Genomic DNA, 20,731 nt, shown 5'->3' on the forward strand with positions numbered 1-20,731 from the left:
TAATTTTCTATGATATTATAACACTTTGAAATAACTCTATTCAACACAATTCTTTCGAAGACCATACCATATGCTCGGTAGCTTGAATTCAGGTGGGACACATTGATGGGCACTATCACAATCAACAAACTCCATGTTAGACTGAAGGTGCTCTTGTTAAAGAACCACAAAACCAATTAGACTGATCTTTTATATCAAAACCAATTTACGGTGGGATTTGTGGTAAAAAAACTGGGCCTAGGTATAGCATATCTGTAAAAGCCCATGAGAAAGCCCAAGATTAGTAAAATTAAACCCTGTGAAAAACCCTTTCTTCGTCTTTGTCGTCGTCGGCTCGAGAACAAAGATTCACTTCCTTTCAATTCCTTGTGAGCTCAATAGAGAGAAGAGAGACGAAGAGATGCCGCTCGGAGAGAGAGGAGGATGGGAAAGGAGTGAGTCCAGGTACTGCGGCGTTGAAACTGATTTCTCCGACGATGTTACATATCTCCTCAACTTCAACATTTCCACCGGCGGTTTTGACTATGTCCTCGCTCCTCTGGTTTGTTTCTTTCTTCCTCCTGAATCTCTCGTCCTTGCCTGTTGTTACTGTAGACATTGGCGATTCGAAATTTTATAACTTTAATGGAATAGAGTTTACCTCTTATTCTTACTGCAGATGAACCCTTCGTATAGGCCTAGCTTGGTGGAAGGAAATGGGGTAGATACTCAGGTTCTTCCAGTCTCTGGCTCTGACTTAGTCTTATCACCTTCTCAATGGAGCAGTCATGTTGTTGGTATGATTATCTTTGCTTTTTCCTTTGTGTGCTCTTGTGCTGGTTATGAACGATTGGTTTTCATATTAGTTGTAAATTTTTTCATTCTCTAGGAAAAATTAGTTCGTGGATTGATCTGGATTCTGAAGATGAGGTCTTGCGGATGGATTCAGAAACCACATTGAAGCAAGAAATAGCTTGGGCTACTCATCTCTCCTTACAGGTGCTTGTGCATCTAAATCTATGGATTTAACTCACAACTTATTTGTCTCTTTGTTTTCTTGGCTGCAAAGTGATTTTATTTGCAGTTTTAGAGGAGAGTTTCTGTTGCTAATGTCTGTTATATGTCACAGGCATGTCTTCTTCCCACCCCGAAAGGGAAATCGTGTGCCAATTACGCCAGATGTGTGAACCAGATCTTACAAGGACTGACTACCTTGCAGGTAATTTACAAATTTCTTGCTGTTGGTCTAGCTTTTATTTAACATGAGGCTTTTCTTTACAAGAGCACCTTCGGTGAAGCTCTAACATTTTATTGCTTTTTCTTTGTTTTGTTTATATGTCATTCCGCACTGAAGTTATGGTTGAGGGTTCCACTGGTGAAGTCTGATGGTGATTCAATGGATGATACCTCCGAGGGACCGGTAAGACGTAGGATCAAATATGATGCAAACTTAAGATTGTTCGTACTTTTTGTGCCTTCTCAGATTTCTTAGGGACTCTCTAGTGCAGAGCCTTTGGGATCACTTGATGTTGCCTGTGTTAATAGGCCTTTGAAACCTATAAATACAAATGAATGTTTCTATCTTTTCACGGTTTTGTAGGCTTTGTGTTAGGATCGCTCTAATATATACTCTCTTCTATGCAGAAGGACTCCTGGAAGCTGTGGAATTCGTTTCGTCTTCTTTGTGAGCATGACAGTAAGCTGTCTGTTGCTCTTGATGTTCTGTGAGTTGAGACTCTTGATCATTTTTGTTAATATGGACCCCAAATTCTTTTCCACTCTTCAAACATAACCCCATTTCCTTTATCTAGGAGTACGCTACCCTCTGAAACTTCACTAGGACGCTGGATGGGAGAGTCTGTGAGAGCAGCCATAGTAAGCACTGATGTAAGTGCCTGACTTTTTGCCGCAATTGTTGCAATTGTTTATAACTCGACTTTGAAGTCCTGTGAATCACAAAATGCTTCTAATTTGGGTTTGCAGTCTTTCCTAACAAATGCTCGGGGTTATCCTTGCTTGTCAAAACGCCACCAAAAGTTAATAGCAGGATTTTTTGATCATGCTGCCCAGGTAATAAACATCCCACCTTCAGTGATATTGAACACTAAATTCAAATCCTATTTTGATTCACAAGATCGATCTATTCCACTCAACTTGGGATTCAATCTTGTAATGCAGGTTGTAATTTCTGGAAAGTCTGTTCATAATCTTCAAAAGTCTCATGATTCTAATACGGAGGGTAATTTTTCTGTATAATCTCTTTTCCGCTAACAGTTAGCTTTTATCCTCTGGGCTTGTTTTCCGTAGCTCAGTCTTTCACGGGCATTGGTTATAATCATAGTAAATTCCAAGTTTTGAGCTAAATAGTTTATTACGGGCATTGTTTGTCAGGTACAGAGAAACATCCTCTGCGGACATATTTGGACTATGTTGCTTATCTGTTCCAAAAGATGGAACCACTTCCTGAGCAGGAACGCATCGAGGTTGTTTGTTCGATCCTTTTGTCTCAGTTCCTCTATGTTTTTTATCACTAGATGTAAGCAGGCAGATACAACTCAATTCTGACAGTTATAATACCCTTTTTACAGCTGGGCTACAGGGATTTTTTGCAGGCACCCCTTCAGGTTAGCCTCTTTCATAAATACTGAGTTCCGTCCGCTCATCAGAAATTCAGAATAATTTACCCTGAATGAAAATGTGCTATTCTTATTGTAAAGAGCCTCGACTGCTTTTTTTCTTAATGATTACAGCCTCTTATGGACAACCTCGAAGCTCAAACCTATGAGACGTTTGAGAGAGACTCTGTTAAATACATCCAAGTATGTTGCATATGCTAGTTTTTTTCGCCTTTCGCCTTACATCTTAAATCTTAACCCCTGTGGAGTTCCCCTCTCCTATTTCTGCTTTGGTTTGCAGAGGAGAGTGGCCTGATGGATGAATCATGTTGAACAATTAATTATTATACGAAGTATTAGCGTAGTTTGGTTTTTAAAACATGCTTTTAACTTTCGTTCATCTTTTTGTTGTTAGTATCAAAGAGCAGTTGAGAAAGCCTTGGTGGACAGGGTACCTGATGAAAAAGCATCCGAGTTGACTACTGTATGTCGCATGTTACGAAGTGGCAATTTCATTTTATAAGTTTTATTTCTGGTATACTTGTGAAATACTTCAGTAGGACTAAAGATTTAGTTTTTAGGTCTTGATGGTTGTGGGGGCAGGAAGAGGACCCCTTGTGAGGGCATCGTTACAGGTAACGTCCTGATGCGATTCCATGCTGATTACAAGGAGACTTTGAAATTCATTTGTCTCCTTAATCTATTGTGTTCATTGATTACCTTTCCCAGGCAGCTGAAGAAACTGGCCGGAAGTTGAAAGTTTATGCTGTGGAAAAGAATCCTAATGCAGTTGTAACACTCCATGTGAGTTGTCAGCACCGAGTTAATTTAACCTGTTAACCATGGCTAAATTTTAATCGTTATTTCTAATTAACGCAGAGTATTGTTATCCTTTATGACAGAATTTGGTTAAGATGGAAGGATGGCAAGACATTGTTACGATAATATCCTGTGACATGCGTTTTTGGAATGCTACTGAGCAAGCTGATATATTGGTCAGTATGTGCAGATTTTTGTAGCTAATACTCATGCCGACATAATAGAGTTCATCTAATTCTCGTTTGCCTCTTCTTTGCAGGTTAGCGAACTGCTGGGTTCTTTTGGAGACAATGAACTTTCTCCTGAGTGTCTCGATGGAGCTCAAAGGTTTTTGAAGCCAGACGGGATTTCAATACCATCCTCGTATGTGTACTCTTTGATCAGTTGAATTTCCATAATAAAGTCATCTTTTCTTTTGTTTCTCTAACTGGAGGAGGAACATCATCATTACTTTTTCAGGTATACAAGTTTCATACAGCCTGTGACAGCTTCGAAGCTTTACAATGACGTAGGTTCTTCTTCTATTTGCTATGTGCTCTTATTCACAAGAATTTTCAGATTAGCTCAAGAATTTTTCATCTATTTGGCAGGTTAAGGCTCATAAAGATCTTGCGCACTTTGAAACTGCTTATGTTGTCAAGCTGCATAGCGTAGCAAAACTTGCTCCTTCCCAAGATGTGAGTCTCTCTCTGTCTCCAGCATTGTCTAATAGCTTAAGGAGTTCTCTTTGCATACATTTATGGAAGTCGTGCTATCTCTCTATCTCAAAAGATTTGGTTTTGTTTTTAATTAGGTTTTCACATTTACTCACCCAAACTTCTCAACAAAATCCAATAACCAACGCTACAAGAAGCTTCAGTTCAATCTACCAAGCGACTCTGGCTCAGCTTTGGTGCATGGTACGCTTTTTTCTAGCCTTTTTTGCTCGTTAATGGGATTTTTCATCTACATTTTTCGTTATCTGAGACTAAATCTACTGCGATCATACATAACTCAACAAAAACAGGATTCGCTGGCTATTTTGATTCTGTCCTTTATAAAGATGTCCATCTTGGGATTGAGCCTACAACAGCAACACCAAACATGTTCAGCTGGTATGGCTTAATGTTTATAAAAGGTGTTTAACATTTGAAACAGTTGATTCGCTCTTTTCTATCGAATCTCTTACATAAACAGTTCCTTCTGGCAGGTTCCCAATCTTTTTCCCATTGAGGAAGCCTGTGGAACTTCACCCTGATACTCCATTAGAAGTACACTTTTGGAGATGTTGCGGTTCCTCAAAGGTAAAAAAAAGTTGAAACCATAAAGATTCCACACAACTAATTCTCTTTCTCTTTGTCTATAGAACTATTAGTGATCCTCTGATATTTGGTTTCAGGTTTGGTATGAATGGTCGGTGTCTTCACCTACTCCATCTCCGATGCATAACACCAATGGCCGTTCGTACTGGGTTGGCCTTTAGGATCAGAGAGATTTTGACTGATGATGAAGAAGTTATGTAATCTTATTGTGCTGTATTTTTATGCCACAAGAAAGACCAAAGTTTACGAGTGAATCAAATCTCTTTTGACCTTATTAATGTTGGTACTTTTTTTCATTGCATTTTTAATACAGAGTTATCTCCAATACACACGCCTGTCATCTCAAACCGCCAAAGTTTACAAGTGAACCAAATCTCTTTTGAGCTTATAATTTGTACTTTTTGCAGTAATTTTGTTCAACTTTAAATACAGAGCTATCTCTAATAAACGCTGTCATCTCAAACGGCCAAAACAGTACAACAAATCCTGTATCTTCTGTTTGACAAAACAATAGATTACGAAGTTGCGTTTATGGAGTTTTGTTGCTGTTTTTGAATCCATTCCACGTAATCTTGAAGTAATTGCTGAAGCAGAAGGGGAACGAGTGTATCTACCAGAGTCTGTATTACTCTGCAATCATCGGATCAAAATATAACATTACTCGACAATTCTGGCCAAGAAGCAGGATGAAGGTTATTATACACTTACAGATTCCCAGGAGCCTCAACAGCTGATACAGGAAGCATAGTGAATGGTCGCGTTGAGATCTGCCATGAACAAAGGGGGATTTTGATGAACAGCGGAAATAGAGCTTATTCATATACAGAAACCGCAAGAGTGTCATCAAGGCTACATAAGTCTGCACAAGAATGAAGTTACGAGGGAATGAAAGAAACTGAACTGCAGTACACTACCTCTAGAGTGACATTCAATCTCACGTCAACCTCCAAAAATGGGTCTGGATCTTCCATGTTCCAAGTCATGCAGTTTGTCATATTTGCTGCGAACCAGAAATGGGAAAACACTTGTATTACTTTAGAAACATTAGAATTGAAGTGATATTTTCAAATGCTTTTGTTCACAAGGCGAGAGTTACCTGAAAATCTTTCACTTTGGCTCTCCAACAACTCTGACCCCTCCAACTGCAAGACGGCGGTTCAAAACATTTGTTAGTAAAAAGAAAACAACAGAATATCAGATAAATCAGAACAGTGGGTCTTCTTCATCCAACCTTGCAGGAAAGCAGCTCGACTGTACAATCTTCCTGTGTGGGAGTGACCCTCAAAACCAGTACTGGATAAACTTCAAAGCTCATTAACTGAACTTTTGGCAATGTACATCTGCACTGTAAGATAAAGATTTACTACCTCCCTTTCCAGATAAAAGCATATCTCCATATATATCTTCTAACAGATGAGAAAACATCTCACAAGCCTGTGATGTGGATATCAACCAGGAAAATCTATGTCTGAACTGAGAGATACACTCTTTGGATTCTTAATACTTACGGACATACCATTTCCTCTCTTAACAGTTTCCACCTAGAAACCTAAAAGAGGCTTACATATACCAATCAAAGCAATGAAGATCCTAAAACCTATGGAAAGACCTTAAAGCCAGACACGTATTAGGGAAGCTTTCAGTTTCCAATGAACATTGATAATCTTGGGTTAAAGAAAGAACCTGTAAGTATCATCACTATCCTCAACTAGACGATAACTCTGCAGCGCCTTAGCGTTGATTACAGCCTCCATGCCAGATGGGTGTTTCAAGAACTCAGTGAAGGTAAGCTCCTTTTCTCCATTAATCTGTAGCTTGATTCTCTGTTTTGAGGAAGCAGAGAGATTCGCTTTCTTTGAATTAGAAATCACCAAAGCTCTTTTGCCACTATGAACATTCCCCATATGAATTCTCTCCCTAAAACAGAGTTTTTGACCTATCACCAAATCACTAAACCAAAAAAAAAAGAAAAAAAAAAAGAAGATAAAGTAAGAAAGTTTTAAGACCTGAGGATGGTGTTAGGGTAAGATCTTGGCAAACCCAGGAAAGATCCATGGCATTCTGAAGTTGCATAAGTTCTCCATCCGTTGGTAATCCCATTAATATCCATTTCTCTATGAAGGGTCAAGAAACCCTAAATCTTAAAAATTAATTCGTGCTACAGAAAGACACTTATCGCTTCGCTCTTGCACGATCATCGTCGTGTACACAATTAGTGACGAGGAGATCAGTTCTCTCCGTCAATGACCCATAAAACTCTATCGGCCATTAAAATGGATGTGCTCTGATGAAGACACATAACGTTAATGCTCTTCCACGTGTGTTTCTCGACTACACAGTAACTTCCGTGATTAATTTACAAAAAAATAATCTAAAAACACACAAGCATACAGTGTTCTTTATTACAACAAACTCAAGACTTCGGGTTACAAATTTATTACACAATATGTTCTAATATGATACATCAAATTTATTCACAATCTGATTGAGTGTCACCATGTGATACGAGGAAACAATGGTTCAACATCCGAAGGAGAAGTTGAAGCCACAGTACTATAGGCGGCCGGAGCAGTAACACCAATGCTCCAAGAATCACCTCTGTTTATTATCTTCACAACTTCGTCTTCTTCTTCTTCTTCTTCCTCCTCCTCGTCAATCTGATTCTGCACCTGTGAATCCTCCGGAGAAGTACATATCTTTTCCAGCTCCGTAAATACTTCTCTCATATTCGGACGTTTCTTTCCTTTCGAGCTCAAACACTTCATCGCCAGCTTCGCTACTGCCATTACTTGTTCCGGTTTGCAGTCATCTCTTATTCTAGCGTCCATGATATCAAAGAGTCTCTTCTCTTTCATGGCAAGTCTGAAATGCTCTGCCAAGGCTACTATCTCTTGAGTGCTTTGTACCGTTATCACAGGCTTGTTTCCAGTAATAAGTTCCGCTAGAACCACTCCAAAGCTATAAACATCACTCTTTTCAGTATATTGGCTGGACCGGTAATACTCTGGATCCACATACCCAACCGTACCTGAAATAATCGTTGTCCAATGAGTTTGATCAATGGTTACTGACCTAGATGTTCCGAAATCAGCCACCTTGGCTCTGTACTTTTCGTCTAGTAGTATGTTTGTTGACTTGATATCTCTATGATAAATTGGAGAAGATGCAGCAGAATGAAGATAAGAAAGAGCTCCTGCCATATCCACAGCAATGCGTAGACGCATTCCCCAAATCATAGTGTAATCATCAGTTTCTTCATGAATATGCTGGAAGAGGTTTCCGTTGATGATAAACTCGTAAACAAGAATTGGAACTTCTGTCTCAAGACAACATCCCAAAAGTTTGACGACGTGTCTATGGTTTATCTGAGAGAGAATTACGACCTCGTTGATGAACTCTTGTAGTTTGTCTTCATCTATAACTTTGGATTTCTTGACTGCAACGGTTCTACCATCTACGAGCATACCTTTGTACACAGTACCTTGACCCCCATGTCCAAGAACTCTGTTTTCGCTGAAGTTTTCGGTGGCTTTCTCAAGCTCTCTCGAGTTGAAGATTCTCGTCTTTTCAACATTTCCTTCTCTTGTATTTAATTCTTGTTGCAATAGTAGTCCCCCGTTACGTTTGAAGAACTTCTTCTTCCTCTTTGTCAATCTTCTCTTTATTAAAAACTTTCTCAACCACCATACTCCACCAACTAGGACTAAGACCCCAAAACCCGAACCCGCCCCTGCAAAACCGTATAAGAATATTATAGTTTGATCCTCACTTGCTTTATAAAAGCTCAAAAATCAGTGACCTACCTATCATTATTGCTTTAGTCTTATCGCCCACACAGCGATAGCCTCCCTCGTAATTCACACAAGTGTCTGTCTCTTTACAGTATTGGGATTTGTCTTTACATTCATCAATATCTAAATTTAAAAGATGTATTATAATCAAATGATGAAAAAAAATAACTGACAAATTATAACATCTAGGGATGATTTGTAAAGCTCAAAAGATGCGTCCACATAAAAAGAAAATAGAAAGCATAAGGAAGGAACATATACTGACCTTTGCATCCGTTACTAATATATGGGTTACCTTTGTAACCATATGTGCATCCACAATTTACATAACTTATCTCAGATATAGTGCTTCTGGCGCATGTACACTTTCTTGCAGGCTCAACTAAGTAAGTAGTATTTTGCTTATATCCTCTGTCTTTGCAGGCCAAAGAGTTCAGGAAAGTATTATTTTTCGTCTGGATTACCCATCCTAGGCTAACCGTAGCATATCGCTTAGAAAGTAACTGTTCTGTTTTGGTCCCATTCGCCAAAGTGTAGATTCCATCCGTTAAGAAGGCGACTGTACACTGTACTTTTGACGTCGAGTTTCCATCGTTGCTCTCTGTTCTTATACCAATAACTTGTTGAGGCTCGTTTGGTAGACTTGCCTGGCAACATCCGTTACCATTGCATCCTGTTTCTTCTGGTTTCTTTTCTGTACAATCTTGATCCTGAGAATAGGGTAAAACGCTGCTCGAGCACCCCGTTTCGACAAAAGGGATGCTATTGCTATGCGAGTCATTGCTTGTATTGCAACTCAACTCACATCCTACCATGTTTGGCTTTATATACATCAACGAGACTTTGCTGTTGCAACCAACCGCTATGAGGCTGTTTGTGCTGTCAATGAAGAAAGGGGTACCGGTGAAGTTCATCGTTGATCCCCCAGACTCGTCGTTTCCATCGCTGAAACATCCTGTGGATGTAATCGGGAATTTGACACGAACTAACCCAAATGATTGATGAAGATCTTCATCAGATGATACGAAACTAAAATAACGTTCTTCAGATGGAGGAGAGATACTAACAACTTCTTTGCCAATTGCAGAAAGGAAAGGGACAGGCTTTCTTGAAGTTGTATTACGACGACATTCAATTTCGTAATACTTCTCGAGATAGCAACCTTTTCCAATTCCGAAAGGGTATCGGATAGAGACTCTTCCACATTCACTTTGACAAGTGGTTGAAGCAGCAAGATCTGCAGAATAACAAAACAGCAAAAGTAGCAACGTGAAGAGATTCAAGAAGAAAGAGCAGTTTCTATTTCCATAGCTCATGTTTCTCTACACTTAGCAAATTTTATCTTCTTGAGTTTCTTCATTACTATAAAGCAGATGGCCTTTGCAAGTGGAGGAGACAGAGGATAATATTTCTTGGGGCTAATGGTCTTCACCTTGGAATATTTTATTGTTCCCTCTCTTTGTATTTTTCTTGATCAGCTCAACTTTATGGCGGAAAGCTTCTCTTTTAACTGGTTTAAATATGGTTGAAGTCTTTAAATTTGATAATTGATTACAAAAGAAAGATAAAAAGTTATACCCTTGCAAATGCAGTTTCTTGCAAAAGTCATATTCATATCATCATGAACTCGTAAAATACAAAAAACACGTGAAAAGCAGAGTTGGGTATAAAAACACAGTCCATAACTTTATTCAATTTTGAAGAAAATAAACTAACGAGGAAACTTTAGGCTCGTAGTATTAAAATCGAAAGTGATCCAGATTCAAGAGGAATACAATAACAAAAACAGAAAAGATATATGAAGGTAAAGAGAATTAAAAGTATATAAACCCCAAAAAAAAACGTATAACAATCATCGTCTACGACATTAAAATCGCATATTTACCCACCAAAACCCTATAGTCTTGTTGTATAGAAACAGACCAGAACCAAAACTGTAAGCTCCTTAAGATATTAGCAAATCATAGCATAAATTTACCTGAACGAGTACTCACATCCACAAAACACACGCACACACAATCTCTTTTCTGTAGCACACCAACACAAGAAAGCCTTCTTCTTTAGCTCACTGGGTCTTCCTCAGCTTGGTGTCCCGGTCTCAGTAATTGCAGCTTCCTCTTTTATTTCTGGAGTGGGGCTAATTCCACGTTCACTACTCGAGCTGCTGCTATTAACCACTTCGCTGGTTTCAATCAATGGCAGAGAGTCTGTGATCGGTGAAGCAGAAACAGCAGGAAGAAGTGTGTTCTCCTCTGAATTCTTCGGTTTGTTCAGAGCGTTACAATGAGGGCAATAGTATGTAATGTATGCGAAATCCTCTTTCCGAGCAAGTCCTGCGCAATTATAAAACACATTGCAAAATTATGTTAGAACGAGTATATAATATAAGACTCAGGTGAAACAATGATGCTTAAAGATTTGTTCACCGTTATGCATATGACAATTCCCACAAATGAGTGCAAATGATTGTGTGGGATCTTCGCCCACGAGTAGAGCCGCAACGCGTGAGATCCAACTGCCATCAGGAGCAGCATATCCCTGAGGATTGTAATGTTCAACCAACATCTGCTGGTTTTGCTCTGTGGTGCCTGGAAATCTCTCGGTTGTTCCGGAATGGTGAGACTCATCATCAGAATGATGTGTTGAAGTGCTCCCAGAACCGTGGGTTTTAGTATTCGGTTGTCTTCGATTCCTCAGCCCACGTGATTGGTTAACCTCCATGTCATTGCTCTTGCCCGAGGATGGATCGTGTTGGGATTCATCTCCTAAGTATACTTTCAAGCCTGAATCGGCACCCAATTTGGATGCCAGAACAGTTGCAGCAGCTGCCTTTGCAGCTGGGTCCGGGTCATATCTCTGCACCAAAACGCGTATGTTAACACCAGCTCCAACCTCTTCAAGTCACAGTGGCAAGAATTGATCTTTCTTTCGAGTTATTGAACATATTGTACGGATATGCCATGCCTACAAGACATACTTTTTGAATAACTACTTTATGTATTTATATTCCTATATACAGGCATGGATGCATGTTATCGCGGCATTAAATACAATGAATTCCAATTGGCATACTAAGATTTTAACTTATTCATAATCACTATATTCCCAAAAATATGGACAAGAATCTTCTAAGACATAGTCACTCACTATCATAATAGCCAGTATCACAAATTATCTATGTTCAAAACAAGACTAGTACATCACCTGAATAAGTTGTTGTGTAGTATAATAATTGGTCCTTTCTTTAAGCTCATTAATCTTAGCCAACCTTTCTGCTCGAAGCTTTTCCAAGGTCTTTTGATCTCTGCGGTCAACTACACAACCATTTTGACACAGAGAGACAATAAAAAAAACACTGAAGCTACGAGAAAAACACCAAAATATAAACCCATGAAATGAGCATATAAAACACAAGACTCACACATCTTTGAGAAGCTGGCGATAGAGGAATAAGCAAGAGCAGAGAGAGCAGGTAAGAGAAACATTGGCAAGATCCTGAAACTCCTCATTCTCCAATCCAAATCTTCCGTTCTGGTTGTCAAGATGGCATAACCCACAGCAATTATCTAAAAAGGAAACATATTTTACCACATTATCGCAATCTATTTCACCACACACTAACTACAAAACAATTCAAAATACATTAATCCAATAGTGCTGCTGACCTCGAATAATACAGAGGAAACAATGAGATTTCTCGTGAGTTTCCTCCACGTAATCGATCTACGCTTCATCCTTGATAAAACAGAGGCTTCTTCCTTTGAGATGTATTGAAGCCTCTTCTCGAAATCATCGCCTCTAACCTTAAATATCCCATTCCACAAACGCGAAAAGAACCCCTTTTGCTTCTTCTTCACGCTATCGGCGGTTTCAGTCGCGGCCACGGCAGCGGCGGCGGAATCATTCGGCTCACCGCTCTCAACCACCGCTCCTTCCTGCTCCTGCGCCATATCCTAATATCACAACGTTCCCACTACCAACACTACCGAAACCGCTGCAAAAAAATCAAAACAATCGATTCCATCAGAACCTGAGGGAGGAGGAGAAGACTTTAAAAGAAACCAGAATATGGTTTGACTCGGGATCTCGAGAATCGCCCACTTGCCTGATGATTCCCTCTTGATCTGGACGATTTTGAATATCTCGAAGAGTTAGAACAACTGGCGATGATGATTGTGGCCTTCGTCTCTCCCCGACAGTTTTCTTCTCCTTGGAGAAGCCAAAAGAGAAAGGGAGAAGGGAGGGGATGAATTCGAGATCCACCGGTACAGCCCAGCCACCTCGACGTCAATGCACGTGATCCCCACGTGCTTCTGTCTCAATTTCTCGACCCATTACTATCTTTTTTACTTTATTGGGCTTCGGAAAAAAAAATTTGAATATAGGGATGATAGAAAAACAAACAATTTCTCGACCCATTACTAGCCCACTATCTTTTAACTTTATTGGGCTTCGGGAAAAAAAATTGAATATAGGGATGATGGAAAAAAATAAAAATATTTACACACCCAGTGGGACTCGAACCCACAATCGCTTGATTAGAAGTCAAGCGCCTTATCCATTAGGCCATGGGTGCTTGTTGACGTTGTTGAGCACAAGTATAATATGTTTATTACTAAGACAGTGAAGCAATTTAACATCCTCGTGAACACTCATAGTTAGCGGTGGGCACAAGGCGGGCACTTGATATTTTAGAGATACTTGTTACTTGATTAGTTGACTTCCCTTGTACAAGTAATAAAATTTGGTACTTGCGCTTAGGCTTGTTGAACACGACTACTTGTAATTCTGAGTACTTGCTAAAAAATAATTGGGTCTGATTGGTAACTTATCCAAAGCTATACAGAAAAATTGTAAGTTGGAGGTGTAAGCTGTTAGGAAATAGTTCAAAATTGTAATAAAAAAGCTCTATATGAAAGTTGTACAAAAAAAGTTGGGAGTAAAGTTTTTAATTAAATTTTTAGTAAGCTTTTGTGATTGGTAAAATTCAAAGTTGTACAACTTGTAGCGCTTTATTTGTGTTTACCAATCAAACCCATTCACTTGCAAGTTACTTGCTTTATCTTATTACTTTCAAGAGAAGCCATGATGACCAATATTTGAGATTTTCCCCGTTCACGATGTTGTTTAGATGAAGGTCTTGGTTCAAGACCGACACCCATAAGTAACAAGTTGGTTGCTTGAAGCATGATGGGGGATGTATTTGAAGCCATAAAAATAAACATGGTAGCCTAGCATAAGTATATGCGGCTATAATGTTGTATCATATCCACAAATTTAAAATCTTAGTGATATTGTATGGTTTGTGTAGAGGTTCATAATTAGAGATGTACAAAAAAGGAGGCAAATCATGTTGGAACGATAAAGAAAAATATGCTTCAAACATGCAATTCCTAATCATTTCATTCATATTCAACATCTAATGAGGTCCAACAGAGGAAGAAAAGAAGAGAACACATGCAAAACAAGAACAATAAACTGCATGCTAAATGAAACAAGTGCAGAGACACGGATGCAAGTATACCCTTACAAACAGTGACTAAAGATACAAGTAACTGGTAGTTAAACCATATAAAGCTAAATGTAACTGCAACTAGCATTACACATCATACTAGATTGTTTATCCAATCAATGTCCATCATGAGGAAATTGTCCAGTTGTAAGTCTTCTACTGAGAATATTGATTCAGCAGTTGCATCGGTTGGAAGATAATATTCATTGACTACCTTTGTAATCTCAGTAGAAGCAGATACATCAGGGGACACAGAAACTTCAGATGGAACCTGGGATGTTACCGTGAGTGTGGTGGCATGGGAAGGTACATGCACAACTGAGTAAGCATAGTTTGTTGATATTGTTTGTATTTCTTGCTTGGAAAGAGGTCGGACATAACCTTCTGGAAGCTGCGGCTTTTTGTCCGTGGGAAAATTGAAAACTCCCTTCTCACCCTTAATGCAGAACAAAGCAGCATCATAGGCTCGAGCTGCCATCTCTGGTGCATCATATGAACCTAGCCAAATGCGTTTTCCAGTCTTTGGAACTCTGATCTCTGACACCCACTTGCCCCACGCCCTCTTTCGGACACCCTTATAGCATTTAAATCTTTGATCTTCATGAGTTTCTTTGGGTAAAGACCTAAGAAAAGGAGCTTTAGGAGGAGAGGATGGCATTATTTCCCTAACAAAAGCAAAATTTCTAGAGTAGTGTTTTACAATTTTATGCACAAGTATAAGAACTATGGAGACTGAAAAGTAAGGGTATCAAAAGCAGAGAGAACAATTGTTTTGAACTATGGAGCAGGTGGAGGTGAAATGGAGAGGCACGAATGTTTATCAACAGCACGTGGCAGTGCATAAACTGCGATTATGCCAGCATTGTAGAATCCTCGTGAGTCGCATTTGCGGAGATCGACTAACAAGGTAAAAGCCAATTTGTTGTCAAGCATACGTTTCTTAAAGGAGAGACACCGCAAAAAAAAAGTGAAAAGGAGCAGAAAAACTTACAATTTATTAAAAGTCAGATGTCCGTTTTTTCCCAAATTGAGACACGCGTACGAATCACCTCAATTTCTGAAGATATCATTCGATCAATCCAAGGCTAGCTAAAGTTCTAATATTTTTTCCTTTATGTGTTAACCATAAACGCGTGAAAGCATCTATTAGATCAACATCCCTTGATAAAAACATTTGGAACTGTAACTACTTGTTGTATTCTTATGATCTGAGGAACCAAGCTTAAGGACATTGAAATGGAAAGAAAAATTAAATTGGAGAAAAGGGAAAGAGAGGAAGGAAAGCTGAAATGGTTTGCAAATCTTCTTCTCTACATTAACTAGGATCATATAATCTCAATTACATAATTATATACTTAACTGCACAATGCACTACAACATAATCTTGTAACTTCAATTTGAGAATCTTCTACTACCACCTAAATGAACAGAAAAGCACATCAGCAAATTAGTAACTTGTGGAACCTACAAAAGGGCATGTAAACACATCTTAGTATATATCAGGTAGTTATGGAAATTAACTGAGCAAACTCATTTAATTAGAAATATCATGATTTGAATTCATCATGATTTGATTAGTGTAATTGCTACCTCTCTCTTTTACGAATTGACTTGGCCTTCAATTACAGCAAATGACTAAATGAAGCATACACGAAAACGCATACGCACTTGCTATGCAGTTGATGAACGCCTAGCGCCTAACCGTATATACGGGAGTATAGGCGAGGCATAGACAGAAATATTAAAAAAGAATTTTATATTATAAAATAGATATATTTAAACAATTTTACTAAAATATGTACATAAAGAAATGTGGCAAGTGGGTTGATGTCACTTTATGATAACCAAGGTCATAAGTTCAAATTGTCTTACTATCCTTTTTTTAACTAAGCATGCTTTAAACCAATAAAGGCATATTCGGCGCAGATTTTCACTTTTCCACCATTTTTTTGATTTTCTTTCATTTTTCCACCATAATTTTTGTTTTAAATAATTATATTGAATCCTATCTAAAACTCGAAGATTTTATCAGATTATGTAAGGTTGACCGAATTTTTCCTACGTCTAGCCAAAATCGCCGCGGCCAAGCACCGTACAACAATTTGGTGGCACCTACAGGGCTGCATACACCGAATTTTAGAATATTGAATGCTTGACGAAAATATTTCAGACACAAAACTGATACTTATGTATCTTCTAAAGGGGCTCAAAGGATGAAATCCTAGCAAGTAACCAATTTGGTTTCGCAACTACTATGTCTATTCAATTCATTACCAAAGAGACACTAAAGCAGGACAAAAAATGTCTTCAGAAACTAGCAATGTCTTAGACCCTTCTTCCAAAACCTTTGGCTTATGGGTTTCTTTCAGGCTTTTTATCACACTTTGTGAGCAGTTTCCTTGCCTTGGGTTCCATGCAGGGTCGGCCCATGACACAATCTAATGAAGCCATTGATTAGGGCATAGCAATTTAAAGGCTTATTTTAGGAAAAATTTTAAAGGTTTTTAATGTTTTTTTTTCACAAGTTTTTTATATTAAATAAAAATTCTAAGCTTTTCTTATAAATTATTTTGTTGGGCTTTCTTTTCAACATATTTTGTGGGATTTAATTCTTTAAATTAATAAAATGTGAAATTAATATCTTGTTAATAACTTTGTTTAGTAAGATTTTCATTTTTTAAGAAAACCCTAAACAACTTCCATGGAAAACTTTATTTACTTTGAAAAAACGAAATCAAAGTGTTAAGGAATATGTACCTTAAGGCAGGACTTTGATTAAAAGACTGAAAAAAAATCTTTGATTAATCAATATCGTTTCATAGTTACTAAATTCATACAATTGATTTTCAATAGTATTGTTTATGAGTGTGCAAAAAAAAAATTTTAAGGCGTAATTTATTAATTTGCATCGGGCATTAAAAAATGTCGAACCGGCATTGGTTCCATGCATCTCCACGCAAACACTCGTTTTTTCAAACCGTCTCATAAATATTATGGTGCAAAAGAGAAGTAGAGAGACTAATCTTTTTTTTTTTTTTTAGAGTGACTAATCTTTCACAAACATCTACAAGAAGCAGACGATGGCAATGTCACAAACAGCCAATGACAACTTTTTTTATTTTAAGACTTACAAGAATGTTTTAGAGATTGCACCTCATCGGTTTGAAAAGCTCAGCTTACAGAATATTAGGATCTGGAACTATTTGCTTTTCAATTCGAAGCTGGAAAACTTCAGAGAATTCCTTTAGTAAAGACTCGTGAACTACATCAATCAACCTCAAACCATCGAGCTTTCCGAGTTCTCCATCTTCAAGCAAGCCCTTTTTGCTTCCAACTTATCTGTCTCTAATCCCAGATGGAACTATCCAGTTGAATGGTGTCAGGTCTGTGGTGACATTAAGAGCTAGGCCATGATATGTTATCCATTTACCTTGTTATTGCACGAAAGTTAAAATGCCTCAAACAAAAAAAAAAGAGCTACACCCAATGAGTGAGATATTTATTACTTAAATTGAAAAAAAATACAGTAATATAATTTTAGCGAATTAAAAACGCCTAAAAAACAATTTTAGCCAAAAGAAATAATTTTTGGTATGTAATAATTTCAATCTGATATGGATAAGAGATATTTTTGCATTTGAAGAAGATAACAAAAAAAAGAAAAAAAAGAGAGAGTGGCTTTTATCTATCATATGGTCCATCATCATCCGCTTCCTCTCGCATCTGGGGTCTGCTTCTTCTTCTCGTTTTTGGTAACTTTCTAGGCAAAACCCTAATACTTATCTGAATTCCGTGATTAGGGCTTTGTTAAAGTTGTTGAATTTTTACAAAAGAAACAAAAAATATGCGGGTTTGTCTTGAAGAATCTGTTTTGTTGTTTCCTTGAAATTTACAGTACGAACGATGTTGGGTTTGATTCATGTCCTTGATGAGCTCGTCAATGGTCTTATGCCACTGCTTATCCCTCAATAGCCAAAACCCAGTTCCTGAATCATCATCATCATCTTCTCTTCGTTATAAGTCCTGTGAACCGATTTCGTTGTGTGGTAATAAGAGAAGAAAGAGGCTTTGGAGGTTTGTTCCCAGTGCGGAGAATAATAATAGGAGGAGGAGAAGAAGCTGGTGGCAGAAGTTTTTCTTTGACGATGATGGGAATTGGCTTGGTTTGAGGGGCGACGACATTATTGATGAGGCATCTGAGGTTGCTAAGGATGATGAGATGTCTGATGAAGAGAAATTTGAGACTTGGAAGAGACGAGCTGAGGCTATTGTGGAGCTACGGGAAGGTCAGGAGGAGATTGTTGGTAATGTTGATGTAGGTAGTAATGGTAGTGTGAGCAAGAAGAGATGGGAGGATTGGATTGTGGATTCTGATGATACTTTAGTTGAGTCTTGGACCCGAGACTCTGCTGTTAGTGAGGGAATTGATGACAATTTTGAGCTCGATGAATTGAGGATTCCAGACGGAGGGTTGGTTAAGATGGTGAGGGATATGGTTTTGGGAGCAGAAGAGGAAGATATTCTATACGAAGACCGTGTCTTTCGTTATGCATCTTCTAAATCGGTGAGTTATGAAGTTACATTGTTTCTTTGTATTGATCTTGTTCCTTTAATTGATCTTTTACATGATTCTTAGTCTGTGTGATTGTAACTTTTCTTCTAGATGACTGATCAATGCTCATTGACATTGTAACTCTTTACAGGCAAAGTTTTTGGCGGTATTAGTCCTCATTCCATGGGCATTAGACTTTTTGGCCCATGATTATGTCCTTATGCCCTTCTTAGACAGGTGATTTCTTTATTCTTGCTGTTAATTTCTCCAGATTATGTCTCTACGTTGTGTTAGTCCCCAGTTTGATTATTTAGTCTGTGCCTTTACTCATAGATATGTGAAGACTGTACCACTTGCTGCCCAGACTCTTGATGTGAGACGAAATCAGAAGCTAGAGATGGTAAAGGACCTTAATAGAGAAAAAGCTAGGTACCGTCTTGAAGTTGAGATTGGCAAATCTCCGCCTCTTTCTGACGATGAGTTATGGTGGGAGATGCGGGGTAAAGCGTAAGACTCATCTTGATCTTGATCTTGTACCAGATAGTTAATCTCCACGCATAGACTCACTGTGTTTCTTTTATGTGTTCCTCCCTTCGGTTTCTTTAACAGTTTGGAGCTGCGAGATGAGTGGAGATTAGAGAACCGGAAAGCATTTGCCAACATATGGTCTGATATGGTGTTTGGAATCTCCTTGTTTGTTCTTTTGTACGCCAATCAGGGTAGAGTAAGTTTTCCTTTTCCACCATGATTTAACGCCCATTTAAAATGGCATTCTAAGTTTCCTATGAAGCTGCTAGCTGTTAAACCCATTTTCTTAACATCGTTTTTATGGTTACTTCATGGACTTTTCTCAGGTAGCCTTGTTGAAATTTACGGGATATAAAATCATAAACAACATATCAGACACGGGAAAGGCATTTCTCATCATCCTGATCACTGACATTTTCTTGGGGTAAATGTCCAAATTTTTGCTTTTGTTAAGAGCAAACACCAGAAATGAAGCTTATATCAAACGTTAAATTCAGACTTGTTACTCTCCCAATAACCCTATAGTAGCGGTAGATTGGCTCTGTAGATAGCTCGTTGTGAAAAGAAGCTATATAACTTCATGCTTGTCTTTATAGGTACCATTCTGAATCTGGATGGGAGACATTGTTAGAGATAATAATGGAACATTATGGTCTTGAAGTTGAGCAATCTACTATTACCATCTTTATCTGCCTAGTTCCCGTTATTATGGACGCTTGTGTTAAGCTCTGGGTATCTTTTCTCCTTTTACATCCTCTTTTGATTTCTGTGTCTCTCCTTTCGTTCTTCTTCTTTGCTCATAAACTGTTTTTCGTTTAATGCAGCTGTTCAAGTTCCTTCCAAGACTGTCTCCAAGAGTTTCCAACATTTTCCAGGAGATGAAACGTCACTGAGTAGTATCCACCATTGAAACCCTCCACTTGAGCTCTCTGCTTCTATCACACAAACCATTCTTCAGCTTTCATTACTTCCATATATACATATATGAGAAACATAGGCCATTTTTTTGTCACTCATCATGACATTTTTTTGTTGAATTGTTGGTGAAAGAATTGAGAAAGAGCAAATGCTCTCTCACCAGTACTTTGTCATGTACACAATAAACAAACCTACAAAAAAGACAAAAGAAGCCCGTTGGGCTTTGAGTCTATTCTGATTTGTGAAATAGGAATCTTCAATATGGTAAGCTACGTTATGATTATCTTTTATCTTAGTAGATAAATCTTCAAAAAAATTAGATATGAAAAACAAAAAGCAGTAAGGAATTACACAAGTCTCTTCACCCTTTTACTTGCATTTTTTTTTTTGAATGGTGGATTTAATGATTAAGAATTAAGAGCTCAAACTCCCACACAGAACTCTCATGCCTTTGTTGACTCAAGATACTTTCTTTTCTCTCTTTTGGACCAAGCTCAATGTCTTAAAAGCTAACCATGCAAATAAAACGTACAAGGTTTTGATTAGCAAAAAGCTAAAATGGCATCTTTCACTAATATAATCGTTGAATATTAGCATAAAACTAACAACAAATAAGGTTAGCTTCTTCTTTGTTACTAGGTTAGCTATTACCCTCTCTACTAGGGACCTCTAAGCGGATCAGTTAGATTCTTTTGTAGAAACAGTTAACTACAACG

At 38.2% G+C, this 20,731-nt stretch overlaps 5 protein-coding genes, 1 non-coding gene and 1 pseudogene across 11 annotated transcripts; 2 read left to right on the forward strand and 5 right to left on the reverse strand.

The window, feature by feature from the left end:
- The first annotated feature begins 289 nt into the window (after positions 1 to 289).
- LOC104717081 (protein arginine N-methyltransferase 1.5) lies at positions 290 to 5,041 on the forward strand. Of its 2 annotated transcripts, none has more exons than XM_010434603.3 (23): positions 290 to 541; positions 659 to 776; positions 869 to 978; positions 1,109 to 1,198; positions 1,334 to 1,399; positions 1,624 to 1,703; positions 1,791 to 1,866; positions 1,963 to 2,049; positions 2,158 to 2,218; positions 2,371 to 2,462; positions 2,568 to 2,603; positions 2,730 to 2,798; positions 3,010 to 3,078; positions 3,176 to 3,229; positions 3,324 to 3,398; positions 3,497 to 3,589; positions 3,673 to 3,776; positions 3,873 to 3,921; positions 4,004 to 4,090; positions 4,207 to 4,312; positions 4,420 to 4,507; positions 4,603 to 4,696; positions 4,792 to 5,041. In XM_010434603.3, exons 1-23 carry the CDS (start codon positions 401 to 403, stop codon positions 4,873 to 4,875), a joined length of 1,929 nt encoding a protein of 642 aa, XP_010432905.1. In that variant the 5' UTR covers positions 290 to 400; the 3' UTR covers positions 4,876 to 5,041. The 2 variants fall into 2 exon arrangements, with proteins under 2 accessions (XP_010432905.1, XP_010432906.1); XM_010434604.3 differs by having other exon boundaries at positions 313 to 541; positions 2,377 to 2,462.
- On the reverse strand, positions 4,978 to 7,079 carry LOC104717080 (uncharacterized). Of its 2 annotated transcripts, none has more exons than XM_010434602.2 (7): positions 6,721 to 7,079; positions 6,398 to 6,631; positions 5,946 to 6,054; positions 5,811 to 5,856; positions 5,629 to 5,714; positions 5,423 to 5,481; positions 4,978 to 5,344 (listed from the first exon to the last, which is right to left on the reverse strand). In XM_010434602.2, the coding sequence occupies exons 1-7, from the start codon at positions 6,822 to 6,824 to the stop codon at positions 5,230 to 5,232; spliced, it is 753 nt and encodes a 250-aa protein (XP_010432904.1). In that variant the 5' UTR covers positions 6,825 to 7,079; the 3' UTR covers positions 4,978 to 5,229. The 2 variants fall into 2 exon arrangements, with proteins under 2 accessions (XP_010432904.1, XP_087324993.1); XM_087468867.1 differs by having other exon boundaries at positions 5,946 to 6,059; positions 6,721 to 6,995.
- Positions 7,080 to 7,081: 2 nt separating this feature from the next.
- On the reverse strand, positions 7,082 to 10,015 carry LOC104717082 (wall-associated receptor kinase-like 18). The gene is made up of 3 exons (XM_010434605.3): positions 8,771 to 10,015; positions 8,518 to 8,628; positions 7,082 to 8,444 (listed from the first exon to the last, which is right to left on the reverse strand). The coding sequence occupies exons 1-3, from the start codon at positions 9,819 to 9,821 to the stop codon at positions 7,207 to 7,209; spliced, it is 2,400 nt and encodes a 799-aa protein (XP_010432907.1). The 5' UTR covers positions 9,822 to 10,015; the 3' UTR covers positions 7,082 to 7,206.
- Positions 10,016 to 10,217: 202 nt separating this feature from the next.
- LOC104717083 (uncharacterized protein At2g24330-like) lies at positions 10,218 to 12,825 on the reverse strand. The gene is made up of 6 exons (XM_087468865.1): positions 12,611 to 12,825; positions 12,171 to 12,499; positions 11,927 to 12,071; positions 11,710 to 11,819; positions 10,932 to 11,361; positions 10,218 to 10,838 (listed from the first exon to the last, which is right to left on the reverse strand). The coding sequence occupies exons 2-6, from the start codon at positions 12,453 to 12,455 to the stop codon at positions 10,585 to 10,587; spliced, it is 1,224 nt and encodes a 407-aa protein (XP_087324991.1). The 5' UTR covers positions 12,456 to 12,499; positions 12,611 to 12,825; the 3' UTR covers positions 10,218 to 10,584.
- Positions 12,826 to 13,008: 183 nt separating this feature from the next.
- TRNAR-UCU (transfer RNA arginine (anticodon UCU)) lies at positions 13,009 to 13,081 on the reverse strand. The gene has a single exon. It is a non-coding gene; the product is annotated as a tRNA-Arg (tRNA).
- Positions 13,082 to 13,877: 796 nt separating this feature from the next.
- Positions 13,878 to 14,815, reverse strand: LOC104720042 (ethylene-responsive transcription factor ERF015 pseudogene; annotated as a pseudogene). The gene has a single exon (XR_015568304.1). The product of XR_015568304.1 is annotated as an ethylene-responsive transcription factor ERF015 pseudogene (transcript).
- Positions 14,816 to 17,037: 2,222 nt separating this feature from the next.
- On the forward strand, positions 17,038 to 20,298 carry LOC104717085 (protein DAY-LENGTH-DEPENDENT DELAYED-GREENING 1, chloroplastic). Of its 3 annotated transcripts, none has more exons than XM_010434606.3 (8): positions 17,038 to 17,769; positions 17,913 to 18,581; positions 18,721 to 18,806; positions 18,903 to 19,076; positions 19,179 to 19,293; positions 19,424 to 19,521; positions 19,694 to 19,829; positions 19,922 to 20,298. In XM_010434606.3, exons 2-8 carry the CDS (start codon positions 17,937 to 17,939, stop codon positions 19,988 to 19,990), a joined length of 1,323 nt encoding a protein of 440 aa, XP_010432908.1. In that variant the 5' UTR covers positions 17,038 to 17,769; positions 17,913 to 17,936; the 3' UTR covers positions 19,991 to 20,298. The 3 variants fall into 3 exon arrangements, 2 of the variants coding, with proteins under 2 accessions (XP_010432908.1, XP_087324994.1); XR_015568305.1 differs by having other exon boundaries at positions 17,632 to 17,769; positions 18,903 to 19,069; XM_087468868.1 differs by having other exon boundaries at positions 17,666 to 18,581.
- The last annotated feature ends 433 nt before the right edge of the window (positions 20,299 to 20,731 follow it).

The sequence above is a fragment of the Camelina sativa genome, chromosome 10, assembly GCF_030686135.1.
Source record: "Camelina sativa cultivar CO46 ecotype springtype chromosome 10, ASM3068613v1".
Taxonomy (NCBI): Eukaryota; Viridiplantae; Streptophyta; class Magnoliopsida; order Brassicales; family Brassicaceae; genus Camelina; species Camelina sativa.

Excerpts from the sequence above, each read along its gene's own strand:
- LOC104717080 (XM_010434602.2), bottom strand. The coding sequence starts at position 6,824 with ATGGATATTAATGGGATTACCAACGGATGGAGAACTTATGCAACTTCA. Across the intron at positions 6,055-6,397 it reads GATAGTGATGATACTTACAG|ATGTACATTGCCAAAAGTTC; the intron begins GTTCTTTCTTTA and ends CTTACAGTGCAG. Across the intron at positions 5,857-5,945 it reads TCGAGCTGCTTTCCTGCAAG|TTGGAGGGGTCAGAGTTGTT; the intron begins GTTGGATGAAGA and ends GCCGTCTTGCAG.
- LOC104717085 (XM_010434606.3), top strand. The coding sequence starts at position 17,937 with ATGTCCTTGATGAGCTCGTCAATGGTCTTATGCCACTGCTTATCCCTC. Across the intron at positions 18,582-18,720 it reads GTTATGCATCTTCTAAATCG|GCAAAGTTTTTGGCGGTATT; the intron begins GTGAGTTATGAA and ends AACTCTTTACAG. Across the intron at positions 19,294-19,423 it reads TGTACGCCAATCAGGGTAGA|GTAGCCTTGTTGAAATTTAC; the intron begins GTAAGTTTTCCT and ends GACTTTTCTCAG.
- LOC104717081 (XM_010434603.3), top strand. The coding sequence starts at position 401 with ATGCCGCTCGGAGAGAGAGGAGGATGGGAAAGGAGTGAGTCCAGGTAC. Across the intron at positions 979-1,108 it reads CTACTCATCTCTCCTTACAG|GCATGTCTTCTTCCCACCCC; the intron begins GTGCTTGTGCAT and ends TATATGTCACAG. Across the intron at positions 4,508-4,602 it reads ACACCAAACATGTTCAGCTG|GTTCCCAATCTTTTTCCCAT; the intron begins GTATGGCTTAAT and ends TCCTTCTGGCAG.
- LOC104717082 (XM_010434605.3), bottom strand. The coding sequence starts at position 9,821 with ATGAGCTATGGAAATAGAAACTGCTCTTTCTTCTTGAATCTCTTCACG. Across the intron at positions 8,629-8,770 it reads TATTAGTAACGGATGCAAAG|ATATTGATGAATGTAAAGAC; the intron begins GTCAGTATATGT and ends TTTTAAATTTAG. Across the intron at positions 8,445-8,517 it reads GACTAAAGCAATAATGATAG|GGGCGGGTTCGGGTTTTGGG; the intron begins GTAGGTCACTGA and ends ACGGTTTTGCAG.
- LOC104717083 (XM_087468865.1), bottom strand. The coding sequence starts at position 12,455 with ATGGCGCAGGAGCAGGAAGGAGCGGTGGTTGAGAGCGGTGAGCCGAAT. Across the intron at positions 11,820-11,926 it reads CGCCAGCTTCTCAAAGATGT|TTGACCGCAGAGATCAAAAG; the intron begins GTGAGTCTTGTG and ends ATGGTTGTGTAG. Across the intron at positions 11,362-11,709 it reads CTACACAACAACTTATTCAG|AGATATGACCCGGACCCAGC; the intron begins GTGATGTACTAG and ends GTTTTGGTGCAG.